Below are 27,857 nucleotides of genomic sequence, written 5' to 3' on the forward strand. Positions count from 1 at the left end.
CGAGAAGTACATTACGGATAATTTGGCATGCCACCGTTTGCCGGCGGGGTTCCCCACTAACCATGATTGAGTGACAAGGAGATTTTTAATATCTGCGGGGTTGGCAGACCAACGCGGCGGTGATCGGGCTGGGTCCGGAGCGAGCGGGCGCTTGGTGGCACGGCAGCGGCGGAAAGGTAGCGATAGTGGGGACCACACTGGTCTTTCTCGTGGCACTCTTGGATGACAGCGGTCGTGAAACTTTTGTTCGCGATCGGGCAATGCTTTTGTGATGAATTTCGGTGACGAGGTGATAACAAGGAAGCGGCTAGCTGGACCCCTATCAAATTTCCTCGTACATGACGGAAAAGTATTCCAATATTGGACCTGCGGTTCTTACGGACGGAGTAATGTAAAACAACAGCGTTATCATTCTCCGTGGGAAGGCATTCTATATTACTGTGACCAGGGAAATCGTGCAACTGACTACTCAGGCTGTAGCGGAGATCCTACAACATTCTGATTCTGGATCTAAGAACTTTGCTTCTCTGCTTCTCATACATCTCAAGGAAATATGAAACTTCTAGAAGCTTGCAGGTCAACATGGGAGGTGCTGTTCTTCGCATGGACATTAAAAGGTAAGGTCTTACATACCATGTTTGCTACTGTAATCCCGTAACCCTTATAAACAACGGTACATCGATAACATCAAGGGCAACGCCTGTCGGAGTAATATGATTTCTTCCTCCCCAGTTCCCATAGGGTTTGATAACAAGGCAAGATGCTTGATAAGCTATCTTCACCATTACCTAATTCTGTTCATCTGCATATCTAATTAACTACATCCGCGGGTAATCCAATTGTCTCATTATTTCACGCAGGCTTCTTGTTCTACAGCAAATTTCACGGTTTTTCATGTTCACTTTCTCACAGTTCCTTGTAAAGAATACTGGCGTCTTGGGTGTCCTCAATCATATTTGAGACTATTCTGAGACATTCGGGCGTGGTAGGGGTCCCCTCAATCAGAACCTAGAAGAAAACATTGCCTCTTCTTGCGGGCCACGGGGTCGTCTGATATATTTTATTCCTGGAGGCTTTTTACCAAGACGTTACGGTGCACTCTGTCACTCTGACATGCTATGCCTTGCCAAGCAAGAAAGGCCGTGATCCGTGAATCCTGAAGTCACCGGCAACCGGTCCTTGGTACCGCCAGGAGCCCTGATATAACGAGACATGTGGAAATCGCAGTCTGTCGTGGTTTACCGAGTACGGCTTGATGTCTCTAGGCATGTAGGCATGTCGTATTGGGGAGCTTACTTGGAGAGGAGTGACGAAAGAAGGCGCTGGTAAATATGAAACAGCTGCGCCCTTACTCTGTTGTAAGAGAAAATATAGCTCAAGATATCAGTTCTGCATGTATACATTTTTACAATTTTACTTGATATCAAAGAACGGAATTGAACATGCAAAATATGAAATATAACTGTTATGATAAAGATAAAGGATAGCAAGATGATGCAATGAAATCTAATAAACTTAGAGGCTCCCACGAGGAAAAAGAATATGAAAAATGTCATTGTGTTTCATGTCAACACAAGATCTAGGACATATACAAAATGTTAGAAGCCATTCAGATTAGAAAACCTCACAACAGTGTGGGGACGCACTGTCAGTTAGTGCCTCATTTGCCCAGTTCTGTCACTACAACACGGTGTAAAGCAAACTAGTTATAGACCTGGAAGTCAATAACCGTCGCGTTTGATCCACGGCGTTTCAGGTGACACAGACCAGGCTCAAAGCCGCTCAGGCTCACGCCAAATCCTTCAGGAGCTGTCTCCAACCGACCTCTCATTTTTCACCGGCGGGGCGGAGCGATGAACGTGCCGAAGGCGTGATGGAGACGTGACGGTGAAGGAGTGGGGGTCGTGTCGGTGGGTGGGAGGACAGACGCTAAGACGCTGCCCTACATGCGCTCCTGCCGCCGGGAAAACACAAATCGATCCCGGAGATCGAATTGTCGATAAAATACCTCGAGCTTGGAGGGAGGCGGGCCGAGGAATTTAATATGATCTGACATCAAAATACGACGTTCGTAGTAAAGTACCGGGAGTTGGGGAGATGGTAAAGGGTATTAGTAGTACTAACAATACCACATAATTTGAGATTCAAGTTAGCCTAGTCGAGCTTAAGCTCATCCAACCCAAACCCCGAAGCGGCAAGTAAAAGTTCGACTCCTGGATCCCGCCACTACATTTGGGGGAGATATTACAGCCCGCTGGCGGCGCATCTATATTTTATGTGGCTTTAACGCGTTTGGCCTCCAAGCATATCGGCGCACAATAGAGTGATTTCCTGTCAGTCGCATTAGTAGACCGCGTATTTCACCCGAACCGAGGAAACAGCGCTTTTCCTTATCTGGATAGATCTGGCGGTTGAACAAGGCAGAGTACATTGTTTTCGCATTGTTGTTCGATACCTGCGATGTTACACATTACATACAAGCTTCACGTCTAATTTAACTGCTGTGATTGCTCCAGGGTAAACCCTCGGCCCCCTCCCTGAAGTATTCATCACTTATTGTGCATCAGGAATGACATGATCACGCCATTCGGGAACCATCCCTCTCTACCTTAATGTCAGCGATTTGTCATCCTCCGACAAACGTGTCACACTGCAAAAACAACCGCCACCCGCCCATGCTCTCCTCTTGGGCAACTTCTTCATCAAAACTTCACTGTTGAATAGGTAAAAGAAACAAACACATTGGACGGAAAAAATCATGATGGCAGCCCTTCTCCACTTTAAGGTGTTGCCTCGCAAAGTTATGCACCAAGAAAAAAGTAGACACCATCAATGTGGTAGTGGGTGGACGTGTGTTTAGCTTGATTGAGGAGGTTAAAAGGCAATACCCGCTTGGTTTGAAGAGCAGATTTGTAAGTTCACAGGTGAGATGAATCTCCGTGTGGTGCAGGACCGATGCCAAGTCAGACCCATTTAGATGCTAAAAGGCTGCGAGACTTACCTACACTACGCCAGATCTGCCCTTTACACTTTATAAACTCATCGTTTAGTCTCCTGGCGGAAAATGATGTAAACGTTTGGAAACAAAATTCATAACTCGTGTGACAGACTTTACATCTTACCTGTTTGATTTATTTAATATGTTCTATTCTGTAATATATATACCTTTTAGACGGTACCGTAAACATCCATGTTATCGTCTGGTTTAAATCGTGAAAATACAACGTATATACAATGTATATATCGTACACACCATGATACAAACGGGTATTGCATAAACATCTATAATCTTTTTGAGAAGTGACGCATGCAAAATACTACCAAAAAAATGGTACAAAATCATGTTCCTAAATTATAGATTTTGCTAGAATCCAAGAAAAAGCTGTGTGAAATTTGTTATGTAACTGCAAACGGCAGCATAACAAGTTTTATAGAGGGGTTGGAAAATAAAATTCACGTTATAAAGTCTGTGACGGCTGGGACAGAATTGGGATAATGGCTGTATAGATTGCAGTACTTGGCTGGGTGGGGACATCCACGTCTCATTACATTCGCGACTTGTCTATCAAAACTTCCTCTGACGACTATACAAAAATTCAATTACCCTTCCGCGTAAGGCTGGAGCAGTGATAAAACCACGGCGAGCAATCGATTTAGTTCCCGCCAGAGATCTGCCGACGCCTCGTTCCGTGCCATTGCTAGGTTTCAGGCACTTAGTCGCGCCCCCTGGGGACTAGCCAAATCCCCTGCCAAATTTGCCAAACAATCATTATGTGCGATGATCGTGATCGGGGCGTAACACGCAATGGAAACTACCCCTGTTGTTATTATAGGAAGGGAACGGAACAGAATGCAACCAGCTGCTGAAGAATAAACCTCACGATGAAAATTCACTGTTATTTAAAATATCTCCATTGCGTGTGATTTAGCTGCGAAAAACAAACCATATTTCTGATGGCTTGTGAAGTATGTTTAGTGCTTGCAACGTTATACAGAAACACATGTAAACTACTACTTCCGTGCAAATAAAGAGAAGAGAATAAGCAAACCCCAATAACGTTGCTAGGGAATTGGTATGGCCCAGAAATGTGGGCTTCAAGCACTTCGTCCTTGTTCCCTGGAGACTCGCCAAATTTGGCCCCGAATTTGTCAAGCAATCATTGCGGCAATCGTCGTGATCGAGTCTTGCCACGCGATGGCGGGAACTAGACAGCTCTTGTTGTTATGGGGATTTTAGAATTGGTCTTTTGATCTCTGTTAGCACATTTGTCACTGTAGGTAACGACTGAGCGAGCTTAGAATCGGGAGAATATGATGATAATGATGACACCGTGAAACGCACTGAGTTTTGTATGGATTTTGTCCTTAATGTCTCCAATGTGTTTTACTGTTTTTTTTTTGCTGGAAGGGAGTACAACAAAGTACATGGAAACCCATACTTTATGTAAGAGAACCGAACTTGTTAGTGATAACTGTCATCAATGCCGGTATATTCGACCATGTCTTTTCATCCATCCATTCTTCCATCAAAAGTGTGACACAGGTCCATATTCCTATATTGGCTAATAAATCAATCAATTTATCGACATTTTCGTTAATCCCCAAATCAATCTTGTTCATCTTATGAAAAACACTCTTCATATATTGCTATCAATCGATTTTTACTCCACCAATATGAATGCCATCTACGTTCAAATCAATTCTGCTGTGACAGTCCCTGAAACAAATCACAGACCAGGCTACGATAGATGCCATACATTCAGCTGCTGAATAAATAACCATGCTTCCGTGCTAAAACCAAAATAGTTTCTCGCTCAGCGAACTCGGGCAATGAACTAGAAAATGGATTTTCCGAACCATTGACTACAGTGTACCTTTTGGACGTGATTGGGTTACTGCAGTCCTTATCAAGTTGGGGACCTTGATTCTGATAGAAAATAAAGTTATAACGATCTACCTGTCCGATCTGAGCGGACTTGGCGCGTACTTCCATTCTTGGGTCAATGATTAGACAACAGTAGATGCGCTTTTAATTGGATAACCAAATGTTCGCGTCATAACACATTCACTTGATCATTACTGGTACAATTTAGATGACGTGCCTTTATATCAACGTTTTATAGCTAGGTTTGAAAATTATATTAAGCCCCAGAAACTTTCGAAACCCTTTGACACATTGAAGGAAAATGAATACACACGAGTGCTGGTTTGTTTTAATCTTAAAGAAAAAAAAGGAAGAAATTCAGGTGTATAATTCTATGCAATATATCTTTTATCTCTTGTTTATGTGTCATGATGCAATGATGTATATTGTGATAAAACTAGATCGGTGTCTATCAGTACGGCCCTGTGGCTTGGTATATTCTGAATAAATCAATTACCCATCATTTCGACACGCTAGGGGTCTAATGATCCCACTGGAGCTCTCACAAAAACGTTGCCGTAACATGAGGTCAGTGCAGTCCACGGCGACATGTTGAGTTTCTAAAGTTCGATGTGCAGTTATGTAGATCTGTTTTCCTCAAATAGATCTTATAATTCAAATGCGGTTTAATTCATGTTGATATTTCACTTTTTTATGTAATAGATTTTTCTAAAAATCACGTTTTAGTTCAAGGTTTTCTTCTACCTAGATTCTGCTATCATGTATCTTCCATTGTAATTCTTATGATTTGCCTTTGGATCCGTGGTTTATGTTTGTAACAGTTTATCTATTCTATATCGTTTTTTCATTCATTATATTCATGCAAAATGCATCACGTTGAAACCCAGAAAACGAGCACAACTATATCAACAGTACGATGTTTAGGTTGTAATCCAAAGATTTGGCCATCAAGCGCCTTGCATACTTCTGAATAAATCATCTCCTCATCATTCAAACATGTTTGCATTAAGAACAAGTCAACCCGTTGGAACTCAAACAAAGACATCCCGGAACACAAGCCTTAAACCAGTAAGTCATCGGTAACATGTCGAGGTTGAAATCTTACTGTACGCCCTTCCATCCCATGTTTTGTTTGTTATGTATAAGCAATTGCTCATCTTTTCGACGCAGTCGAATAAAATCTAATTGATCATCACATTTGAAATCAAACAAAAACTAGCGAGTCAACGGCGACATGCCGAGGTTGAAATCTTGATGTAAGGTCTTGTAGCTTCATCTTTTTTTTCTGCATCGATCAATCAATACACATCCTGACATGGTTGGGCACTAGTCGCCCCGTTGGAACCGGCACAAAACATCTCCGAACACGAGCCCCTGGTTTTGAACAATGTCTCATTACCGCTCCGCTGAAGGTTATTTCCCGTGAATCGACAGGAATGACGATATATGGCGTGTGGGATCGATCCCGGGGCCTGATGATGAACTAAAGCGACATGTTTCCATTCTATCAGGTTTTCCCGACCGTGACGCTTATTACCCTGTACATGGGACGCATTAGGCAAAGCAAACCGGATTTTGTGGATAACATAACATCGATTGTATGTCCGGACGGTTGCTGTTAATAAAAAAACTCGTATAACCCTCAACAAATCTGCTAACCTTTACGCCTCGATCGTTGTATTCGAATTTCATTTGTACATGTACATGTACATGTGCCTAATGCAAGAAGATTCTCTGGGCTGCGTATTGTCATCTTAGATTTGTTAACGTATGCTGTTTCTCTGTGCTTAAACTTTTGTCAGCTTCTCTGTGAGCAGCTGCCATAAACGTCGCCTGCTTGACTGAAACGTATGATGTACCTTCATATTTGTAAAAAATACAAATGTCAATTTTTATTGTGACAACATCGTTGACATCAGAAACTTTCTTGTTTGTCTAAGTTCTTACTTTGCCTAAATTATAAGGGTAATGTTCTTGTTGGTACTTGTTACACCACCTTTCCCATTCGAAATATTTGTTTACCAAATTTGCCACGACTTCATCTTTGGAATTTAGGCATCTTATCCTTTAGACCACTTTTATCATTTCCGCACCGTCAGATCAGGTTTGAGATCTACGGATGATGTAATCCATAAAATCACGTTTGTACGGCCTCATACCGCCCAGTTCGGTAGTAATAGAGGTAATATGAGGGAAGTGCTAAACTGCACTGAACACAATTATGCTGTCGTTACCCCTAGAGCTACTGCCATCGATCAAAATTACCCCCAAAGATCTGAAACCGCCCGCAGTCGATCAGCCGTTTCGCTAAAAAAATATCTAGGACACATATGACATGAATTTGGCTTCCTGCATGTTTTAAAGGGCAATGTAGAAGGAATCCTACACAGGCCAGCAGCGTGGTCGGTAGTGGCTGCCCACAAGAAAACTTATATCGAAACATGTTATCAGGGGAACAATTAATTGTGCTATTTTAAGACCTGTATAAACACCCTAGACAATATATCGAACGTAAATTTGGCTGGGATTGCTGATGCAGCCGCAAATTGGGCTTCACTGTCGTAAATGGGGATTAAATAACGCCACACATGTCGACTCGCAGACGCCAACTGTAGATATACGGGCAATTAGCAGGTTGGGTTATGCCGAGATCTGGACAAAGATACGGCTGTGATATCCTTTGTGGTTTGGTAAAGGATTTACCGGCTTATTATTCAGACTGCCTTGAGAATTGAGGATTTGCAGATATTGCAGCAAAAATATTCCTGTAACAGCATTGCTGTCGGTGTAGATAACATAGTCTTTCAATGTTATCTATATCATACATCTATATCATCTAACATGGTTATATATGTATAACATGGTCCATCTATGTCATAGAAATATGACTCTTTGAATTACTTAATTTACATTTAATGCATTTCATTATGAAACCAATGGGAGAGTATGTACATTGTGTATGAAATTCACAACGACTGCATTGTGTTACGTATGCATACAGTTGAGAGATTCCTTTTCGATTATTTCATTTACATTTCATGCATTTTAATATGAAACCAATGGGAAAATACGTACATTGTGTATGAAATTCACAACGACTGCATATGTATGCATACAGTTGAGAGATTCCTTGGAATCAGCCATTAAGCTATATAGGTTCTGAAACTCCCTTTGGAGCCAATTTGCACTATTTCACTGAGGGGTGCAATATAAGGCTTAGAGTAGATATACCTGCTTTATGTAATATCTATTGCAGTGTCCTAATAAAGAAATAACATCATCAACATCCAACATCATTAACATCTCACGATTCATTCATCCCATGCCTGAGTGTGATTTTACCCTGGTAAAACAAACAAATTAATGAGAATGAATGAATCCGAACGTTAACGAGCACCACATGGTTAGCAACGCGAGATGGAAGACTTCTTGAAAGCAACTTCTCTAGAAGAGACTCTACTTAACAATACCTCACAAGGAGACCTAAATTGCTAGACAACTGAGTTGACAATCAGAGTACTAATTGATGGATGCGGTAATAAGTTCCCGCGTGTTAGGCGGGATCCCCGCTGACACAGGTGCCATCTGTCTGCCTCTGCGCACCCTAATGAGGCTGGCTGCTTTACAAACAATCATGAAAAAAATAAAGATATACTTTTATGATAGCTTCCCTGCTATCTGTCAACGCTGTGATATGAAACAAACTTCCTGTATGTAGTATTGTATTCATCGTGCATTTCACCTTACGTATCAATTTTGAAACATGATTCTGAAACTAAATTAAAATCATCTACCTTCTACTCTTATAATACACCAATGCCTCTAGCCTAAAATAATCAATATGCTTTAATTGCGTGGTCGTATAGCCTGTTTATTGTGCGGTTATGAGACAAAGTTAGCATCTGTAATTACGTAGAACAAAGTCAAAGCTTAGTGAAAATATGGGGTTCAATACATAGCTAGATGCACAGTTTTGGCTTGGTGATATTAGCAAATATAAAATATCGGCTGAATGTATTATGCCTGCTGGAACAGTATTGTGAAATCTTGATATTTGTCTGTTCTGAATGTCACTTTTTGATTTGTAACATTCCGTACAGTACACGCAGTCCTCAACGAACGATTTCAATTAGCATTTGTCACATTGACTTTATTATACATATACTTTTTTGGACCCAATTTCATTTGCACTATAAATGTACATCACTGTACATGTTGGTGTGTACGTCGAGGGAAACCATTGTGGGTGTTACATAAGGGTTAGAAACACAGAAACAACTGGGGCATATTTTATGGTAGGCAGGACGTTTACGTGGACTATTGTAGCAACATGTTCATGGTGTATTCATCTTGGAGCAGTACTTTCACATCCCATCCGGAGCCTAGTAAAACCCTGCGAGCAGTATACTCCATTAAAGCATCAGACACGAGCCATGAAATTTGTCCTTTATAAAGTGCGATGTCCTCACGTGTTAGTTCCCCCGACCCTGCGCACGATATTGGATAGAGAGAATGAAGTATGGGGTTTTCTTGCATCGGCGCCTGCGTTATTTGCCTCGTAGAACGGTGTAATAACATTGCCATAACAGGCAATAAACATCGACTAAACTACATCAGCTTGTTAATGGGCCCTGTCAAGAGTTATATCTAAAGAAACGGGAAACGCGATTTTAAAGTTATTTTGAAATGAAAAGCTTTGCATTCTCAGCATTATAAATGGATTCTACGGCTACGGATTTGTATAATTGATATTTGAACCCTGAAAGACTAGTCTTATAGACTTAAAGGTGTCAAATTGAGGAAATAAAGTAAAATGAAGGCGAGCAAGCAAGGTGAACAGCAAACTAATCTAGACCATAAACCATATAATTAATATTTCAATTAGACACTTGTGTACCATACGAAAACAAGAATTTTCTGACAACTTTCTGCAGCAAAAGAAAACGGTGTCTCTTTATTCTATAGCTGAGGTTGATAACCTTATTGACGCCCACTCTAGGACTGATAAAATCAGTCTTAATTTTCTTTCATTACTTCTAGTTTTAATAACGCTGTAACCTTATTAGCACTCTCATGAAGCCCCCATTGGGAGTTAAGATTACCAGCAGGATTAAGACGAGTGACGGCAAGCTTGTCAGTCTGACGTACGGAAGGCGTCTTTCCGTAGTAATAAACCCCGTCTCGTTGTAAATGTCAGTTCGGATGTATCTCGTCTTACTCATGAGGCAGCCGAAAGCTAATTTAGACTGTCACGATAAGCCTCAGAAAGGGAGTCGTATCACGATCAAGTTAAGGAGGCTCGAACCTAAGAAAACCAACGGCAGCAGAAAAGAAAAAAATGTTCCCATCATTGTAACTAAAACGTATAGTTTTTGTGTATTTTGTATGTTGCATGCAAAACAACAAAGAGTTATGAAAAGCACGATGTTTGTAATTATAGTGCTTTCACTATGATGTTACAAACTATACATAAAGAGTTTACACGAAATATCAATTCATGCTAGGTTTCTCCCTACACCACGCATCCAAAGTCTTCAGGTTCTTTGTTTGCCTCTATACACAAACAAATCTAGTAAGCAACATGTCATTTGCATGATTTATGTATAGCGATTTACACCTTTAAGTTATAACTGACAAACCAAAGATATTATAAATATGCCGTCTCAGCAAGTTATTGCTGTCAGAATTTCAAGACGTAGTATTTTCGACTGATTCAGACGACAGTTTTGTTTCTATTTTGCTTTGTCGTGTCGTCGTGGTGGGGTAACAGTTAGGGTGTCTGGAGCAGAATACAGAGGCCATCATGTCAAATCTCCTGACACCGATGTTGTTCCCTTGAAAAAGGCCCTTAAAGCGACTTTCATCATTTCAGCGAGGGATAAAAATGGGTACCTGACTTCGTTTGGGGAGGTAAAAGGTGGTGGAAGGAGAGGGATGGGCTCTGTCGTCCAATACCGTGCCCTAGGCACAGTGGATACCAACCCGCTGCCCTTACGGCCTCAAAAGACTTTTTCCATCTTAACTGAAAAGTGATATGTTTCTGTCCTGTAGGCGTTCTGTGCCAAGACGCCATCTGCCTTGACCTGCCCATGTCTCTGAACACGGTCCTGAACGACCCAGCTGCCCCTTGTTTATTTGCCTCTTGTTCTGTAGACAAATAACTCTAGAAAACAACATTTCATTTGCATGATTTATGCAACGTGATGTGATGCATGCCAACTAACCATTTCATACAAAAATATACCTGCTGACGGCATTACTTTCTGGCTCCTATGTTTCTGTCTTTAGGTGTGCTGTGCCAAGACGCCATCCGACTGGACCTGCCCGAGTCGATGAACACAGTCCTGAACGACCCTGTCACCCTACCGGCAGCCTACAGCTCCAAACACAACCTCCTCTCCCTCGTCTGGAGCAAGATCTCCGACAACTCGCAGAAGCGGACCATGATCTTCTCCTACTACCCCGGGGTCGGCGGACGGTCCTATGGGGAATACGAGGGGAGGGCAGAACTCGTCGGGGAGGCGTCCCTCAAGCTGGACCGTACCGCGAACGAGGACGAAGGGGAGTACGTTCTGGAGATCACGTTTGATGAAGTCGGACGGGAGGAGGGATTTGTGCGACTAAACGTCATGGGTAAGAGCATTCGAGATATTAAATCGTTTGAATGTGTAACATTATCTAAACGTATCTCTGTTGGTATGAATCGATTATAGTTATGTTTTTTTTTTATTGGGAACACAAATTCTTATCACTACGGTCGTAGCCCGAAGGCTAAATTGATGTCGTGATATTACAATGAGTGACTGTTAGCAATAAAACAAAGCGAACGTTAAGTATAGGAATGTTTAAAATCAGCACAATAAATAGATATATACAAGGGGGTTTTAAAAATACGAATACAAGCGTCCCATAATCAAAACCTAAAGGGAAGCTTTGAATTCAGATTCTACTTCTACTAGGCCCAAGGTGGCGTTGTAGCAAGGGTTTGGTCCCAAACGTGCCCGAGTTTATGCCCCCCTTATAACGGCTGGTTAGGAAAGTCTTTACGCCTAGCGAATCACGTTGTTTTAGGTTTTGAATCGTGTTTCGCATTGCACATCCACCCTTGTCAAATGTAAACTACCGGGAGTACAGTGCTGTTGATTGCAAAGATTGAAGGACTTAATTTTCCACCAGTGTGCTTGATGAAGAATTGTCTATCATCAGTGTTTGCCAATCTAATTATATCGTCTTCATCACGCATCTTGATTAAAGTGCGGAGGTGATGAGTAGCGGTAATACTTCAACAATATCGAATTAAAGGCGGACAACACAGTGGTTTACATCTTCTGTAACGAACTCGTTAGAGGCATCAATTTTCAACATAAAATTTTACAACCAACGACCAATTAGAGCGTGAAAATGAAACATAATATCAACACAAGCTTTGAGTGTATGCCGTAAAAAGTAGAAATATTGCATTCCCTCTGTGAGTGTATGGTAATGTGAAACCGCTACTAGCCCGGAGTGCTCTTAAAGAGTTAAGCGTTTGGCTGCGGTGGTTTCAAATGGCGCCGCTTCGACAGATGATAAAGCGACCGGATTTGCGAGAGGGCAGGCAAACGTTTCAAAGGATTAAGGGCGGTGCAGCTGTTTGAAGCTCTTGAATTGCTATTTGAAAGGGTGGACACGGAGAAGGTCAGACGTCGATCACTTGATCTCTTGGTTAATGTCTCTCTTTCAATGCGGAACGATACGTGTGAATACACTAGCCTGACATAACCGGGTAGGTCGTCGGCCGGTGTGATCTTTATGTATATATGATTTTCATGACGTCGATTTTAAAGAGCAACAATACACCCTACTGATTTCTGGAACGTCAGTTGTAACAAGCAACGTGTTTAAAGAACACATCGGCGTCGTATGCCTGAAGTTAATGCATAATCTATGTATAATGAAATAATCTGAATAATCTAAGTGAGATATGTCACTAATACCATCAGTTTCTCATTAGATGTGCAAACCGGATCTTCGTCTGCATTCACGTCTGTTGATCTTATCGAACTAAACTACAAATGGCGCAAGCATGAAAGTACTAACCTACTATCTTGGCATAGAAGCTTCTTAGAGCATTGTCTCATTAATCATGCAAATGGGGTCTTAATCTGCATGATCTATATCTCTTTGATCCTGTCGCCAAAAATGTAATTAAAAAATTCCAAATGTCATATCAAGATCTTTTAAAATATCTCTCTGATATATTAACGTTTGTATTTTTGATTACTTACAGTTCCCCCCGTTGTGCAAGTGGGTCCTTCTGATCCCTACGTCACCACCATGGGCAGGACGGCGACTCTGACATGCGCAGTAAGGGACGCCAAGCCCAACGTCACGGCCCTGCATTGGGAACGAGACGGGGTCAAGATAGACAGCGAAAGGTCACGGACCAAATATGGCGGCGGAAACGTGGAAGTTCCCACGCTACACGTCAGAGCGGTGTCCAGGGCTGATGCCGGGCTCTACACATGCGTCGTGAGTCACGTGGTCAGTCCAGCTGCCGCCAGCTTGAAACTGATAGTTTTGTGTAAGTAAACTGATACAATGTTGCAGTACAAAAAGACAAGATTGGAATGTATGGTGAACATCATGGCAATACAAATGGGACAGGTATCTAAGTATGCAGTCTCAAGCATCCTACAGAGCGTTTCCAATTACTTCCAAAATCAATGAAGAGGGCAGGTACAGACAGCCATGTTGTTGTCCTTAATTTGCATTTCAATGGATCGTTGCTCAATTCATAGGCAGGAGTTTGAGGATGATTTTTACATTCTCTTCTGTACATGTAAGCTATGCACAAGATGATCTCTAAATGTCTAAAACACTTAAGCTATACTATTCACTAAAACCCAAATAGCTGCGTAAGCCTTCGACGCTTCATGTTTCATGTGCCTATGTCGTCACTTGAAAACGCTCTGCTTTCTTTCAAGCTTTGCCTTGAAGACTATATTCGTTTTCAACTAGCATACCAAAACTAATTGTTTTACGCACTGATTATTTCCCGAAGCCATGTTTCTTGTGCTTGACTTGCGCTTGCTCAAGTTTGAAATTGCGCATCACTTTACTGAAAGTTTTTACCGACTTCCTTGATTCGGTACTCCTAGCATTGCTAAGATACCGGTCCTTCACCCGCAAAGTAAGACCAAGCAAATCTTGAACTTCAACCAAGCAAGAAATGAGCTTTCTAGTACGTTGATTTGAATCAACAACACTCGATCTTTGTAAAGGGAATAAAAAACTTTCTGAGCACAGAAACCCGTTACAATTACAAAGGCAGATTTTTTATACCTATTGCTTAATTCACATGCTTGTAAAGTTAATTGTCCGATACGATCATTCAAACCTGAAGCTGGCTGAAGTAGAGATGACTGAAAATCCGTTGAGCTATTTTTTTCATTGTGTTGGAGCATAGTTTCCTTGTCAATAGCAACTCTTTGTGCTCTTTTCCACAGACCGAGCGTCCATTATACGCATTTCCGACTCCCAAGAAGGCCAGCTGAAAGAACGCGTCACGTTAGAGTGCATCGCTGACGGCGACCCTGCTCCAAACGTCACCTGGAGCAAAGATGGCGTCCGGTTAGCCTCCAGGACGCATGCGCTGTCAGGTGACGTGAGGTCAGGCACGGTGACCCTGAACAGCCTGACGATGAACGACACGGGCACGTACCTGTGCACGGCTTCCAACGGTGTGGGGGAGTCCCACACCAAAACTACCCACCTGTCAGTCACCGGGAGGATCGGTAAGGTTATCATCACATACTTATAAACTGTGTTCTGATGCTGCAGGGGTCTGGACACCCTGCAGCTGCAATTAGTCTTTCTTCATTTCTCTCCACTTTGTTCCGGTTCCTCGCAAGCTTCCTAAGCTTCTGTTGTTTTCTTTCTGACCGTAAATATCCTATCCCTCTTTCTATCATCAGTGCATCACATACTTGCACATAATATATGGTAGACTAAACATATATCAATCGACAATGACATATTCAGATATTCCTATCTTAGATACAAATCCTTTTAAAATCAGATCTTGCATTAAGATATTTAGAACTATGGATAAATAGATAGATTGATGTACAGAAAGTTTCATGTGACCTTTGTCTTCTAGTTATTAGAATCGGTTTGATTGATTTTCGGCAGATTAGGACATAAAGCATTTTAAGTGTACATCGTGGACAGCGTCCATTATACACAAAACCCGACTTAAGTATAGTACTCACTCACTCACTCACTCACTCACTCTCTCCCATAGATTAGTATAGCACAAGGTTTACAAATTCAAGAATAACAAGATGTTTTATACCTTTTATTTTTAAGCCTTTTGTGTTCCCGATTTTTCACCTAGTTTAGGCTAGACTAATTCAAATTTAACGACGTGTTTTTCACCAATCACTCGCAATCATTCAAAAGTAGCTGTGACCGCTTTGTCCTTGACTTAGGTCTAGTCTATAAAGTATTGTTACTCAAATACCAGTAGATTGTAAAATCAAGTCAGCTGAAGTAAATTATATTACTAATGACTTATAGAATTCTGGCGCCGGGCTTCAGACATACATAACAAGTTTCGAACCCAGGGACGCTAAAAATATCGCACGATGGCGGCTCAGGGTCCTCAGAGGAAGACGTTCATCATGCTAAGGAAGACGACAGCCGCATCTTGCGCCAGCCGTGAGCGTCAGACAGGCGCTATCATGTCCCACTCGTCTGAACGCTGATTCCGTTCAGTTCCCAGCGCGGTCTGGTTCCTGTATGTGATATACCGCTGTAAATGTACCTCGGGTTACCGGGCTACCTGAAAACATCTTGCTCAGTGTATTAAAAAAAAAACAAGACAGAGAGAAATATATCTTGAGCTTCAACGAACCAGAAGGAGTAATGAAAACAAAGCCCATAGACAGTATCCATTGCCAGCGTTGACAGTAATCAACACTTTTTAAAAATCGGGTCACAACTCCATACTCCCACTTGTAGAGTCTGTCCGAAAAAGTATTATTTTCTTCGAAATTTGAAATGTTAGGATATATAGTTATGAGCAGGGTTTGCAAAACAGACTTGCCGCCATAATAAAGGCAGATTTCCTGTTAATATAGTGATGACTGCTCATCAAATGTTCTGTAGTCAAAAGCACACCCTGATGACTTACATGTGAACTGCAACTAAGCATCGGCTGTCTTCGCATAAGCCACTGTGACAAAATATTGCCATTCGACACCAGAAACAAGAAAAAAAAGTTAACATGCAAACTATGATCCTAGCTGTTTAATCACTACCCATTTGATAAACGCACCATAGTATATACCGTAGATCAAGGTTTGTGTTTAAGCCCATATTTATTGTAACTTTGTCATTGTCCGTTGTTGATCAAGAACGCCGACGTGGTCTGAACTCGGCCAGCTTCGCCATCATTGTCGGCGCGGTGGCCGGAGGGCTGTGGCTGGTCTTCACACTCGGCCTGGCGGTCTACTTCGGCCGGAAGAGGAGGGAAAAGGAAAAGAAGAAGAAATACGCCTTCTATTACAACATGGGGAAGCACGAAGCACCGACTTTGGAACTGCCTGGTTGGTGAACTTACCTTGATTTTATTTTACCTCTTGGTATATACAATGCTCCCTGTAGTAGCAGGAGCTATCGCTAGAGGTCATTAACAAATGTGCTTCAAATCATGTGACAGATCATGTGCACTATATTTTCCTGTAGTACCAACTGCTCCCGGTAGAGGGCAGTGCTACTGCACTTGATTTTAAAAACTGCTGGATGCCTTGAATCTAAATGCAAGCGCAGGCGATCGTTAAGTTGAATGACGGTTCCAGACAAGCACACAAAACTTTCGACATAATCATCCTCTCATTTGCTGGATATCGTAAATTGTATTAATCCTTTTTTGCTTTTGTTTAAATGTCATAGCATGCGTGTTATATTTATATATTTGTTTGTATGTTTTGTTTACAGAGAAGTCTCTCAAGCCGAGCGCAGCTTATGCTGGAATTGAGACAATGAGAAGAACAGCAAGACAACGAGGTAGGACGGACATTACCATAATTGCCAGGTATAGCGATAAGATAAAAGTAAATCTACAAGGCAGACACTCCTGCTGTTTGTAATGAACGGTTAATATAGCAACTGGACTGCATACTTAACCCTTCAGCAGACATTGATGTATAATTGTAGCGCACATATCTGGGTGCCTGTTAAAACCCAAACGTACAGGCTTTTATTTAAAGCTAAGGGAAACACAATATTTCCTGCAGTACCATCAATTCCCGACAGAGGGGTTGTTGATACCATGACTTATTTATATAATGTATGGATGCATGCTTATGAAGCACGTGTCACCATCAAACCTTGGCTTGATTATTGACGAAGAGCCGGTATATACGCAACAACAAACACACAAATCATGATAATTGATAAAAAAATGTTTTGTTGCAAAGCGGTTTTCTATGTTCATTTCTATGAGCATGTATAACCCAACATACTTAGTCATAGTTTGATATTCAGAACACCATGAAGTCCAATGAAGCCATTACCAGGAAAACCGTAAGATGGCGTTTGTAATATATCTGGACAATGTATGCTAATTTTGCTGCCAAAGTTCTTAATCCAATAATCGTAATCTGTTGGAATTATTCACCAGGTACATGTATTTGTCCCCAACTACGGTAAAATGTTATGGAGACAATATTGTGACGCCGTGCGACCGAGTAATGTTTTAAAAAAAAAACATATGTATCGTTTCTCCGTGTTTTTGTCTCCTTGATTGCCAGCTGGAAAGCGCTACGCACGCGCACTCTACCCCTTCATGCCGACTGAGGAGAACGAGTTGGCACTTGAAGTGGATGACGTCATCGAAGTTTTGGAAGGAGAGGACGGCGGCTGGTGCCTGGGGTTCCTGAGGGGCAGGATAGGCCTGTTCCCCTCCAACTACGTCAAGTTTTTGTCAGCATCAGAAGGTATAGTAATAGTCATATCGCATAGCTGCCTCCTAGACTATGGTTGGTCAACAGCAGATCACTCCACTTTTTGTCAATTCCGATTGGTCAATTTTAAGTTCTAAAAGAACACAGTTACTTTCTTCCTCTCCTACATTCTGATTGGTCACTGGCACAATCTACTATATCATCAATGTCGTCATTAACACATCTACGTTTTTATTGGCCAATCGAAATGGTCGCTATGCCTTATGGCTATGCAGCATTTTGACGGGCCGTATACTGTTGATCAACTTATCAGCGACCAAAATTGTTGGTAATCAAGATCATTGAAAGACCTCCTGGAGATCATCGGAAGACATAAGGAACCGTCTTTTGCTCACGGAAGCACCGTTGCATCAAATGTTGGGACACTGAACTGTGGAATTTCCACGTTACTGATGTGTATTAAATTCTGTTGTCCAAGTAAGGTCGATTTGATCATCAATAGGATGCAGTCGATGAATTGGTCGTCTTTTATCCAAAATATTCACTGAACAAATGTGTTTGTACTGCTCCCATGTCCATAGGTTCTGGACATTATCACCTAATAAGTTGATGAAGGTTAGACATCCAGGTAACAAGATACGCTAAAAATAGTTACTCAAGCAACTGGCCACGGATAAAATTTGTTAATTTCAAAATTTTATCCAGTTTCTTGAGTAACTATTTTTGGCGTATAGTCACCTAATGCTAAGGCAGTCGCAACACAGTTTCCTTAGCTCATCAACGTGTTATCGTCACAACTTTCCCCAATTAGTTAAGTTCAGCTCATCCCTTTACGTACCACGTAGCTCAAATGATTCATTCCAAGGATGCTTAACATACATCATTTTCCAAGATGGATGAAACCAGCACTCCCTAAATGAATGAGAACCCGGTTTTTAATCAGTTCCATATGAGGATCTTTCCACAAGAGGTGCAAACGTTGCCCGGGGTTCCCCTCCATGATTGTGTGTGTCTTCGGTATAATAAAGGTAACCCCGACCTTCTGCCAGGCCTAGACAAGGATTTATGTACCGTCGGCTGTAGTTCGGCCTTTGCCATGCCATGATTCAGGGTTGTTCCTTTAGTCCATTAATCTTCATCCTGACCCCGGCTTGGGTCTATATTTTCTTCTGGATTATAATCCATTACAATTGTGGACTATCATTCCTCAAGTAACCTTCACCTACCACGGGATGCATTATTAGTTTGGTAGAGACAATCTAAACATAGCGAAGATGATTAATTTAGTTTGATACATACAATACTATTCCAACTAACTACGGCAAATTTCTTAAAGTTTGCAGTTCCATCAATGAAGGTTAGGCATCCAGGTAGTAATATACGAAAGACAACAGTCACTCAAGCAACTGGGTCGTTGACAAAATTATCCAGTTGTTTGAGCAACTGTTATCTTATGTATTTTGCAGTAACTTCCCTGACAGCTTCCCTGTAGCATATAAATGAAACGTGCCATATCTCATCTTACATCCCATGTCAGGAAACAATCAAAAGTACCTCATGCTACAGTACCTGAGCCATAATCATACATGTAAATGCTGCTACCTACTGAAGTTTGTTAATCATGGTTAAGAAAATCAAAGACACACTACCTGAATCCGCCCACACACAATGCCCCAAACAATCATATCATTTCTACATCTACAGATAATACACAATCGGATGGCTTTGAAATCCCATTTATCATTGTTACACGAGATTACTTATACTTCATCGGTTGTGCTTTATTGTTGTTCAGCACTTTCTTTCCTCTTCAAGGACACATGATCACTCCTGACAAATTCAGCTGTCTATAAAATCAGCTCTGTTGTGAAATTTATCGACAAGATTGTCCAGTGTGGCGTCAGGCCCGAAGCTTCCCCCCTCCGCTGAGACTTGCCGCGCCTTCCTTCCGCCTGGAAGAAGGAAACGCCGATGATAGACGAGGCATGAGGCGGAGACGTGAAGTCTGGCCGGAACATCTTAATCAATTGTTTGGTGGCCTCGACCAGTCTTGTATTATTGCAAGTGATTCCACCTTCACTGCACAAAATCCGATCTTAAAGCATAACTTTAAACGTGCATAAAGTTTTACTGGAAAGTAGAAACAGAACCTTTACGCATGCTTTAAGATTAGCTTAAAGATCATTTTCTCTTATGTGGAGATTCAACAGTTGAGAAACAGTTTAACGTCCGACAACTCAGCAGATCTTTCCAACGGTTTTCCAGTGAGTGCTCACCCATTTCCTTAGTTGGTCTTCTGGCGATCTCTCGATAAGCTTTCAATTATATTTCAATGATCTCTAGTAGCAAAGTCTTCGAATGGTCTTTCAATGATCTCTAAGGTCTTCCAATAATCTGATGATAATTTTCAATATTTTGCAATGATCGTGAAGGTGTTACAATGGTGTTTCATTTCCGAGATCTTATGATCTAGGTATTCCAGTATTTTTTCAACGGTCGCTATAATCTTCCTATCTAATGACCTTTTCATGATATCATGTTGGTTCAAAATGATTACCAAACGTTAATAGAAAACACCGAACTATACAGTGTTCTACAGCTTTATTGTACTATGTGCACCTTATCTCATTTGTAACTTCCTCGTATAAGGGTTTCACATCATGCTTCTGCAGCAAAAGTCAAAGCATCGTCGTGTTTAAATATAATTTTCGAATTTTTTCCTCCACAAATGTACTTGCCTGTTTTGTAGTTTGGTTGGAAAGGACTGAATAGTCGAACATGTAACTTTTACCACAGTTCAAAACAATATTCCAATCGAAACCGCTTGGGTTATTATCTAATCTTATGAGAACTAATCAAAAGAGCGATTGGAAGAAGGGCAGGGCCCTGATGAACACTCATAGGTATTGTAGTTAATGAAGTAACAGATTTGATCAATGTAAACGGAACAAAGATATGAGAGTCACAATCTATATCAGACGTTATTGTGATGCATTGTGCAATAATGGTGGCCTGTGGGATACGGTTGAACAAGTTTGTGGCATTAAACATGTACAAACTCATAACATTTGTGCAAAGTTACTGCTTTTCATTTGTTAATGCATGTGTCGTCCTAATCAAACAAAATTGATCATCCGACCGAAATAGACATTGATGAACATGTTTATGAGATGAACACATCTATAATCATATATATAGCAATTAGGTTACAGCTTTTCCTTTGTATTCATATTTTCTGCTAATCACAGAAATTGAACATCCCACCGTTGGTACTGTAGTTAAAACATCCAATGAATTTGGTTATACCGCCCAAAACAATTTTGCTATATTTATAACCTGTTTGAATATGATAAAACAGGGTTATGATATTGAATATTCACAATCGTATAAAAAAGGTTATGGCTTTACCATTATATTGTTTTCTAATCACAGAAATTGACCATTACACCGTAGGTTATTAAAGCACCAATAAACTTGGCTATACCTCCAAATACAATTTTGCTATATTCATAACCTGTTTGAATATGATGGAGCAGGGTGATGATATTGAATACCCAAACTCGAAAAAACTTTAGTAAGGTTATGGCGTTGCTGCTTAATGCATATCTTGTGTCTAATCACACAAAATTGACCAACCGACCGTAGGCTGTTAAAACAATAGATGAATTTGGTTATACCTCCAAAAACAATTTGGTGATAACGCCTGCCTTGAGGTAGAAAATAGAAGATGGACCGGGATCGAAATTTGGGTCACGAACATTCCCCCGGGGACGGCTTGGATCAGACTGCCGAGGGTCCTTCTGCTGTTCTGTTTGATAGATGGCATCCCGTTGAGATATCAGCTCGATAAAGCAACAAATTCCCTTTATACAACAGAAGTGATTTTTGCCAGGTTCCCCGGTTATTACGATCGTTAAGTATAAGCATTTGGGAAATGAAGTGAAAAGAAAGTTATGGCTGCAAAGCCATGACGGAAAATTCCCAGTCTCCGAGGAGGTTTATCGAGTTTGTGTTCTATTCTCCATAGGGATATCGTAGTTGGAGTGAAGTTGGCAAATATTGATAATCAATATCGTAATGGAGAAAAATGGAGCGTAATAGTAGACTCGACGTACGTGGGAAGTCTGAAGATGAGAAGCGAAGCTTGAGTGGAAATGTTAAAACAGGCCGTGTTTGATCGTGCAACTGGCGGAGAAGTCGAATTGGTAGAGTGCTTGCTTTATATTCGGCAGGTCGCTGGTTCAAACCCCGGATGGCTCGTACTTTAAAACCAAAACTTGACAATTGACACATTCTTCTCTATCGGCTTAGCATTCAGCGCCAATGAGAAAGAGTATGGTGGACTGCTGTAGTGTTTGTACAAATGTGTGGCGGATGCTTAGAAGGGATATGTAATGGGCACCGCCCTATATACACCGAGGGATGGGGAGAATTCTAACTATAAAGTTTACTGCATCACTGCTCCAGGCATCTAGGCAGATGAAGTACCTAGACATGAAAACAGGAAGTCTAGAACACGACAGCAGTGTAATGCGCCCCCTATCGCAACACTTTGTACTAAATCCAACCTCACGTTTCATGTAAAAGGAAAACTACAGTCAAAATAACTTATATGATGTCCTTTTATCCATTTTATCCAAGTGTGACGATCAATGGAAACCATAGCTATATCTTTAATGTCACCTCATTAATTCAGGACTGGACAGTGGAAAATATCTTGAAATTAATTGCTTTGTTCTTCTTCCACTATTGTCCCTAGCCTACATTGAAGCAAATACTAACGACGACTGCCTTGTATCTATTTGTGTTTCATCATATGCATCTGTACAGCTTATTACTTGCAATAGTGCATTGCATGATCTAACTTATGTTCCTCTCATTTCACGTTAGTCCCCGATGACCTCTACCAATACGCTGGGGACGACGGGAAATTATACAGTCAGCAGCTGCAGGTCAAAGGTGACGACCGGGTAAGTTTATAGACGACGCCTATCAAACGGCGATATTACTTCTCATTAAACATTCATGAAGAGTCCGCAGCGGGGTCGTTTGGTGCTTCCGATTTTATCTTGTGGTTTCCCCTGGTGTGCGTTTCAACTTGATACACAGTCGTATTCAGGATTGCCTGTTTTAAGTATCCTTGATTGCTTTTTATTTTGTTTCATTTTACTGTTTAAATTAGGCGCTAGACAAGCGAAAGGCTATATAATATTGTCTATTTGTTGTTGTTTGGGCTGTTGTTGACTATTGGCGCATTGAAAATAAAGGATAATCAGATTGAAGTTCTACTAAAATATCGGCGAGAAATAAACATAAAGAACAGATCGATGCGTGGCAACTTTACAGGAAGGAAGACATCAATAAGTTCTTTTCAATATATTTTAAGTTATAAAATAAATTCATCAATAAGGAAACGGCTCTAAGAGAACAGAATTCAAAACCGGAAGTTCTACTGCAGTACGTTATAAAGCCGTTAGTCCATTATCGAACTTGACCTTCGTTTTCTTGACCCCTAACAACCTATTAAATATCATAAGGATCCGTTTGTAGTTCTTACTGTTATGCTGTTCATAACCACACAGACAAACGGCACCGAAAACATAACCTTCTTGGCGAAGGTAAAAAGTACTGTCACCACCACTAACCCTTAAGGCACACTCACACGAGAACATTGGACCTCCTTGTCTATAAATAATCTGTTCTTCAGCCTTCCCTTGTTGGCAAAAAACAAATGGAAATGAAGGTCTTCGGGCAAGCTCTTGCAATAAAGATCTTATCAAGTCATATCGAAGACTTCAATTTTGCAATAAACTTTTTCTTATGTCAAGTCATAATGCATATCAACGTTGTAAATCTAGAAGACTTTTGAAGGTCGCGCGTCGTGAATCTGTTTCATAAACGTTTATGTATCAAATCAGTCTGGTACATAAACCTTTATGTACTGAAGTGCACATAGTTAAGTGATCAGTAAGCAGAGAGAGTAATAGGAGCCTCTAAAATCACTTTCCTGAGTCGACCCTAAATTGACGTCCGGCTCGTGTTTGATCGTGTATAAAATGTATTCCCATGTATTCTGATAAGAGTGATCTCAACTGTTTGCTGATGATGCACTTAATTGCATATTCTCACCTAAATTAAAGGAAGTAAAAGTATCAGTTATCGAGTATGTGAGCATGTGCTGTTAACTAAAACAGCTTCCCAAAATTATGGCGGATGGAGAGAGATGGAGGGAAAGAGTAAAGAACATCCGAGCAACACAGTCATTGACGACGGGCAATGGATGCTATAGCTAGCTACCTAAAACGTCTGACTATTTTGAATCTATCCCGTTACTTGTCAATGGGTAACTGTTATGTCGCTTATATTATCGTCCGGATTATAACATTCAACGACGAGCCGAGCAACTAGTTCATCGAAATGATGAACATGAAATGTCAGTCAACTTATAGAAAATAGTGTAAACGCAAAATGATACAGTACATCAATTTTAATAGATGTTAACTACCATTACACTACAACAAAGCCCAAAGTTCATAATCATGCTTTTTTTCTAGAAACAGGAAACTTTAGCACAAGTGCATCAAAGCATGACATTAAATATGAAAAGAGATTGCTTCATTTGGAGGAATTTAGTGGACAGGTGGTTCTAAAGTAAGCTTATTCCTCAACAGTTAGCACCTGGTTACCATGCACAATCACGATTCTCATAAAGAATATATCATGAAAGACGGACAGATATGGACAACTGAACTTGTAATTACTTAAAATGTATGTCTATGTGCTTAGACCATTGTAAAAACAGAGGAAGGGCGTGACTAAACTATTAAATCCTGTATTATTAGGACAAGAAATTTATTATGTTGTCTCTAAGACTCATTTTGGACCAGGTCTTAAATCTAAGACGGACCTCAAGTATGAGAGACGACGCATATCTACATTAAGGTTTACGACTGGCGCGCCATTAAATAGCTCGCTTTTTATGTACCTCATGCTCATGAGCGGTAGATAAACAACAGCTGCAGGTAGACATGTTATTGCCATCAAAATACCCATTCAATAGAAACACGAAGCATATTTAAGCCATTTAGTATTTGTTTCTCAATTACTAAAGATCTAGACAAAGTGCTCTGTCTCCTCCAAGGATCGCTGATCATCCAAAGACGTAAATCAACGTCTCAAAAATCGAAAGTTCCGCTATCATCTACATATGGATGGAGACCGCACTAATGAAAATAAAGCCAAGTTCACTAAATCACGCTCATTATTTTCAACATCTAATTTGTTGCAAACCGTCGCGGATTTTCCGCCTCATTTTGTGCTCTCACAAGTCGACATGATGGGGGGCTGATTTCAACAGGAGGCTGCGCCGCAGCGATTTGTCAGCTTGTCAGGCTGAAACCAAACGACACAAGATTGGCAACATAAAAAAGATGTTGCCATGGCGACAGCGGTCTCTGTTAACGTTTTTGTTTTTAACCCACATGCAAATAAGGACCTCGCATAAATCATATCAGTCGATCACCTTCTCTACCAAAATAACACAAGTTGTCCAATGTATGAAAATCTTGTTTTCACAAAAAAAGATATCGTACCATTTCCTCATAAATTATGTAAATGAGGCCCTCTATGCAAGATTTGTGTCTAATAGTGGCCACATTTACTTAACTTCCAAATGGTGCAAAAATGAAATCCCCGTCATTTACCACTATGGATTTATAATATTTTGTCATTGATTATGCAAATTAAGTATCAATTTGCATAATTGATATCTATCGATATTTATCTCTTTCGCAGTTACATGTCATGTGTTTGAGAGTCCTATAATAGAATGCAGCTGATTTATTAACTGTCCTCATTAATTATGCAAATCAGATATTGATTTGCAGAATTGGCATATGATTATGTAAATCACCACTTAAGCTATCTACACACCAAAAAAATTATGATGATCCGTCATCCCCTTCTTGCGTTATTCTCTTTCAAAGTTTGAGTCAAAATCAGCTCCTGCAGTTCCAAAAAAAGCCGCTAGGGGGTCCAAACCTACAGGACATATTTTCCTAACAAAGAGCTATCCACCACTTAAAAATCATGACTATAGCATGTTCAGAAGACGAGATTTGAAAGGTGAAAGTTCCCCTGCAGTACCATAGAAAGTTGCTAGGGGGCCCAAAATCCAATCATTACAAGGTCTCTCACAGACCTACCCACCTACAAAATATGAAGACAATACATCCAGGCATTCTTGAGTTATCGTCCCATGGACTTTCACATTCCTGTACAATTCCTAGAATTCTTGCAATCTGCACACAATATAGTAAAAATTTGGCTCGCCCCTGAGGCGTCGCCAAAAACGTTTGCAAGGGCCCTACTAATCACGGGTAGCCCCGGAGATCTGTCAAAAAGTTTTGCTGCTGAAAACCTTACAGATTTAAAGTTTGAAACAGGCTCGCTAGAATGCTCTTGCTCTCTGTGAATAGCGCATCTGCCAGTACGGTGAAGGTTCAACATGTGGAATGACTGATTTTACTCAGCACACCCACACATCGACGCGACAACAACAATTCAGGCCATGTATCATTTGAAAATTTTAAATGATAAATGAAAATTCCTATGTTCACTTGCCTGTTTTCTTGGCTTGTGTTAACCATACACTTATCCTTGTGTTATTTCCTTTCCAACGCCAACACCACCAATGGTCTTATTTGGTCAATTTTCTCACTGCAACGCTAATTCTAATTCTATCTGTATCTCTCCCAATATTTGTTCTATAGCCAGCCACCCCAAGGAAGACAGGCGGGGACAAGGCCCAGTTGAGGGAAATCGAATGCATAGAGATTTAGAAGATAAAGGGAAATCCATGGCGAGGAAACAGTTCGTTTGCTTCCAGAGTATGGGGCACTTAAACCGTCTGCAATGGAGAGGTCGAGTGCGTGAGATGGTCTCAGTAGAATTTCCTGACTGTCTTCATGATCAGAAGTTGATTTCTCCTTCAAGTGTCAACGTCGATGGGCCCTTGCTGGAAGTGGTGTTTATCTTAATCAACAAAAGTCTAGCGACTAGACAGACTTGTGACTGCTAAAAGACGATTGTTGGCCGTCTCGTGATTCTAAACGTCACAACTGTACACCGAGTGCGTCGTTGGTGATCTCCTTTGAGCTTATCAAAGGCAGCCAATGCCTTTGTAATAGGCGATTCCTACAGCACTTCCCGTTGCCTGTTCGTGCGTCTACAAATTGGCGCCAGGCTGGAATCATGATGAAGTGCTTCCAGGTCTTCAGGCTACGACATCTACGTACTGGGAATGGTAATCCGTGCTTCTGATTAGTACAGCATTGGTGTTGCACCCGTGCAGAAGTTCTTTTCATCAGGCTTTGGTAGTTTTATCGCTGTCCTGCCGCCATGGTAAAGGCAGAAGCAAAATCAAGTCATGAATGTAGCCCTTCAGTAGGCGCCTAGGCAAGAGCCGTTTGTAAATAGCTACGAATTCTGTTCATTTCGATTCAAGCCAAGCTGTACAAAACACGTATTTTAGATTCAACACAAACTGTACAATCCACCAGCATATTTCTTTCATTCAGGCACTTCAGGACAGGTACTTTTCGTACTGATGTATTATCATTCTATGACCAGGTTGAATGTGGAGGATAATCCAGTCATAAATCAACAGTAATCTTAAAGATGCGAAACGAAATGATGTAGTAGAAGATATCGCGGATCGGTGTGTTTCTGCACATCTTTTGTTGACATTCAGAGCACCATGCACACGCAGATTGCTTTTCAACTCAACTTGGAGTGCCCCCGAAGTGCTCGGATCACGTCTTGTCCGCTGCTGAAACCACCCGTTCTTTACAACAGATGTACAAAGCCATGCCCTTACGCAACCAGGCTTACAGATTTGTTCTTGCTTAGAGCAATAAATGGGCAAATCATGACTTCCTGTGTAACTAGGCTTTAGAACGTCAAAAGGCTGCTGTTCAAAAAAAATAAAACATGTCTTCGCTTACTGACTATCTGATGGGTTT

General features: G+C 41.0%; 1 protein-coding gene across 1 annotated transcript; it reads left to right on the forward strand.

The window, feature by feature from the left end:
• Positions 1-67: 67 nt before the first annotated feature.
• On the forward strand, positions 68-27,838 carry LOC136443617 (nectin-4-like). Its single transcript, XM_066440931.1, has 9 exons — positions 68-617; positions 11,174-11,518; positions 13,155-13,448; positions 14,374-14,661; positions 16,285-16,476; positions 16,868-16,936; positions 17,683-17,868; positions 22,726-22,805; positions 26,607-27,838. Exons 1-9 carry the CDS (start codon positions 554-556, stop codon positions 26,673-26,675), a joined length of 1,587 nt encoding a protein of 528 aa, XP_066297028.1. The 5' UTR covers positions 68-553; the 3' UTR covers positions 26,676-27,838.
• The last annotated feature ends 19 nt before the right edge of the window (positions 27,839-27,857 follow it).

The sequence above is a fragment of the Branchiostoma lanceolatum genome, chromosome 10, assembly GCF_035083965.1.
Source record: "Branchiostoma lanceolatum isolate klBraLanc5 chromosome 10, klBraLanc5.hap2, whole genome shotgun sequence".
NCBI classification, from domain to species: domain Eukaryota; kingdom Metazoa; phylum Chordata; class Leptocardii; order Amphioxiformes; family Branchiostomatidae; genus Branchiostoma; species Branchiostoma lanceolatum.

Excerpts from the sequence above, each read along its gene's own strand:
- LOC136443617 (XM_066440931.1), top strand. The coding sequence starts at position 554 with ATGAAACTTCTAGAAGCTTGCAGGTCAACATGGGAGGTGCTGTTCTTC. Across the intron at positions 13,449-14,373 it reads CTTGAAACTGATAGTTTTGT|ACCGAGCGTCCATTATACGC; the intron begins GTAAGTAAACTG and ends TCTTTTCCACAG. Across the intron at positions 16,477-16,867 it reads ACCGACTTTGGAACTGCCTG|AGAAGTCTCTCAAGCCGAGC; the intron begins GTTGGTGAACTT and ends TTTTGTTTACAG.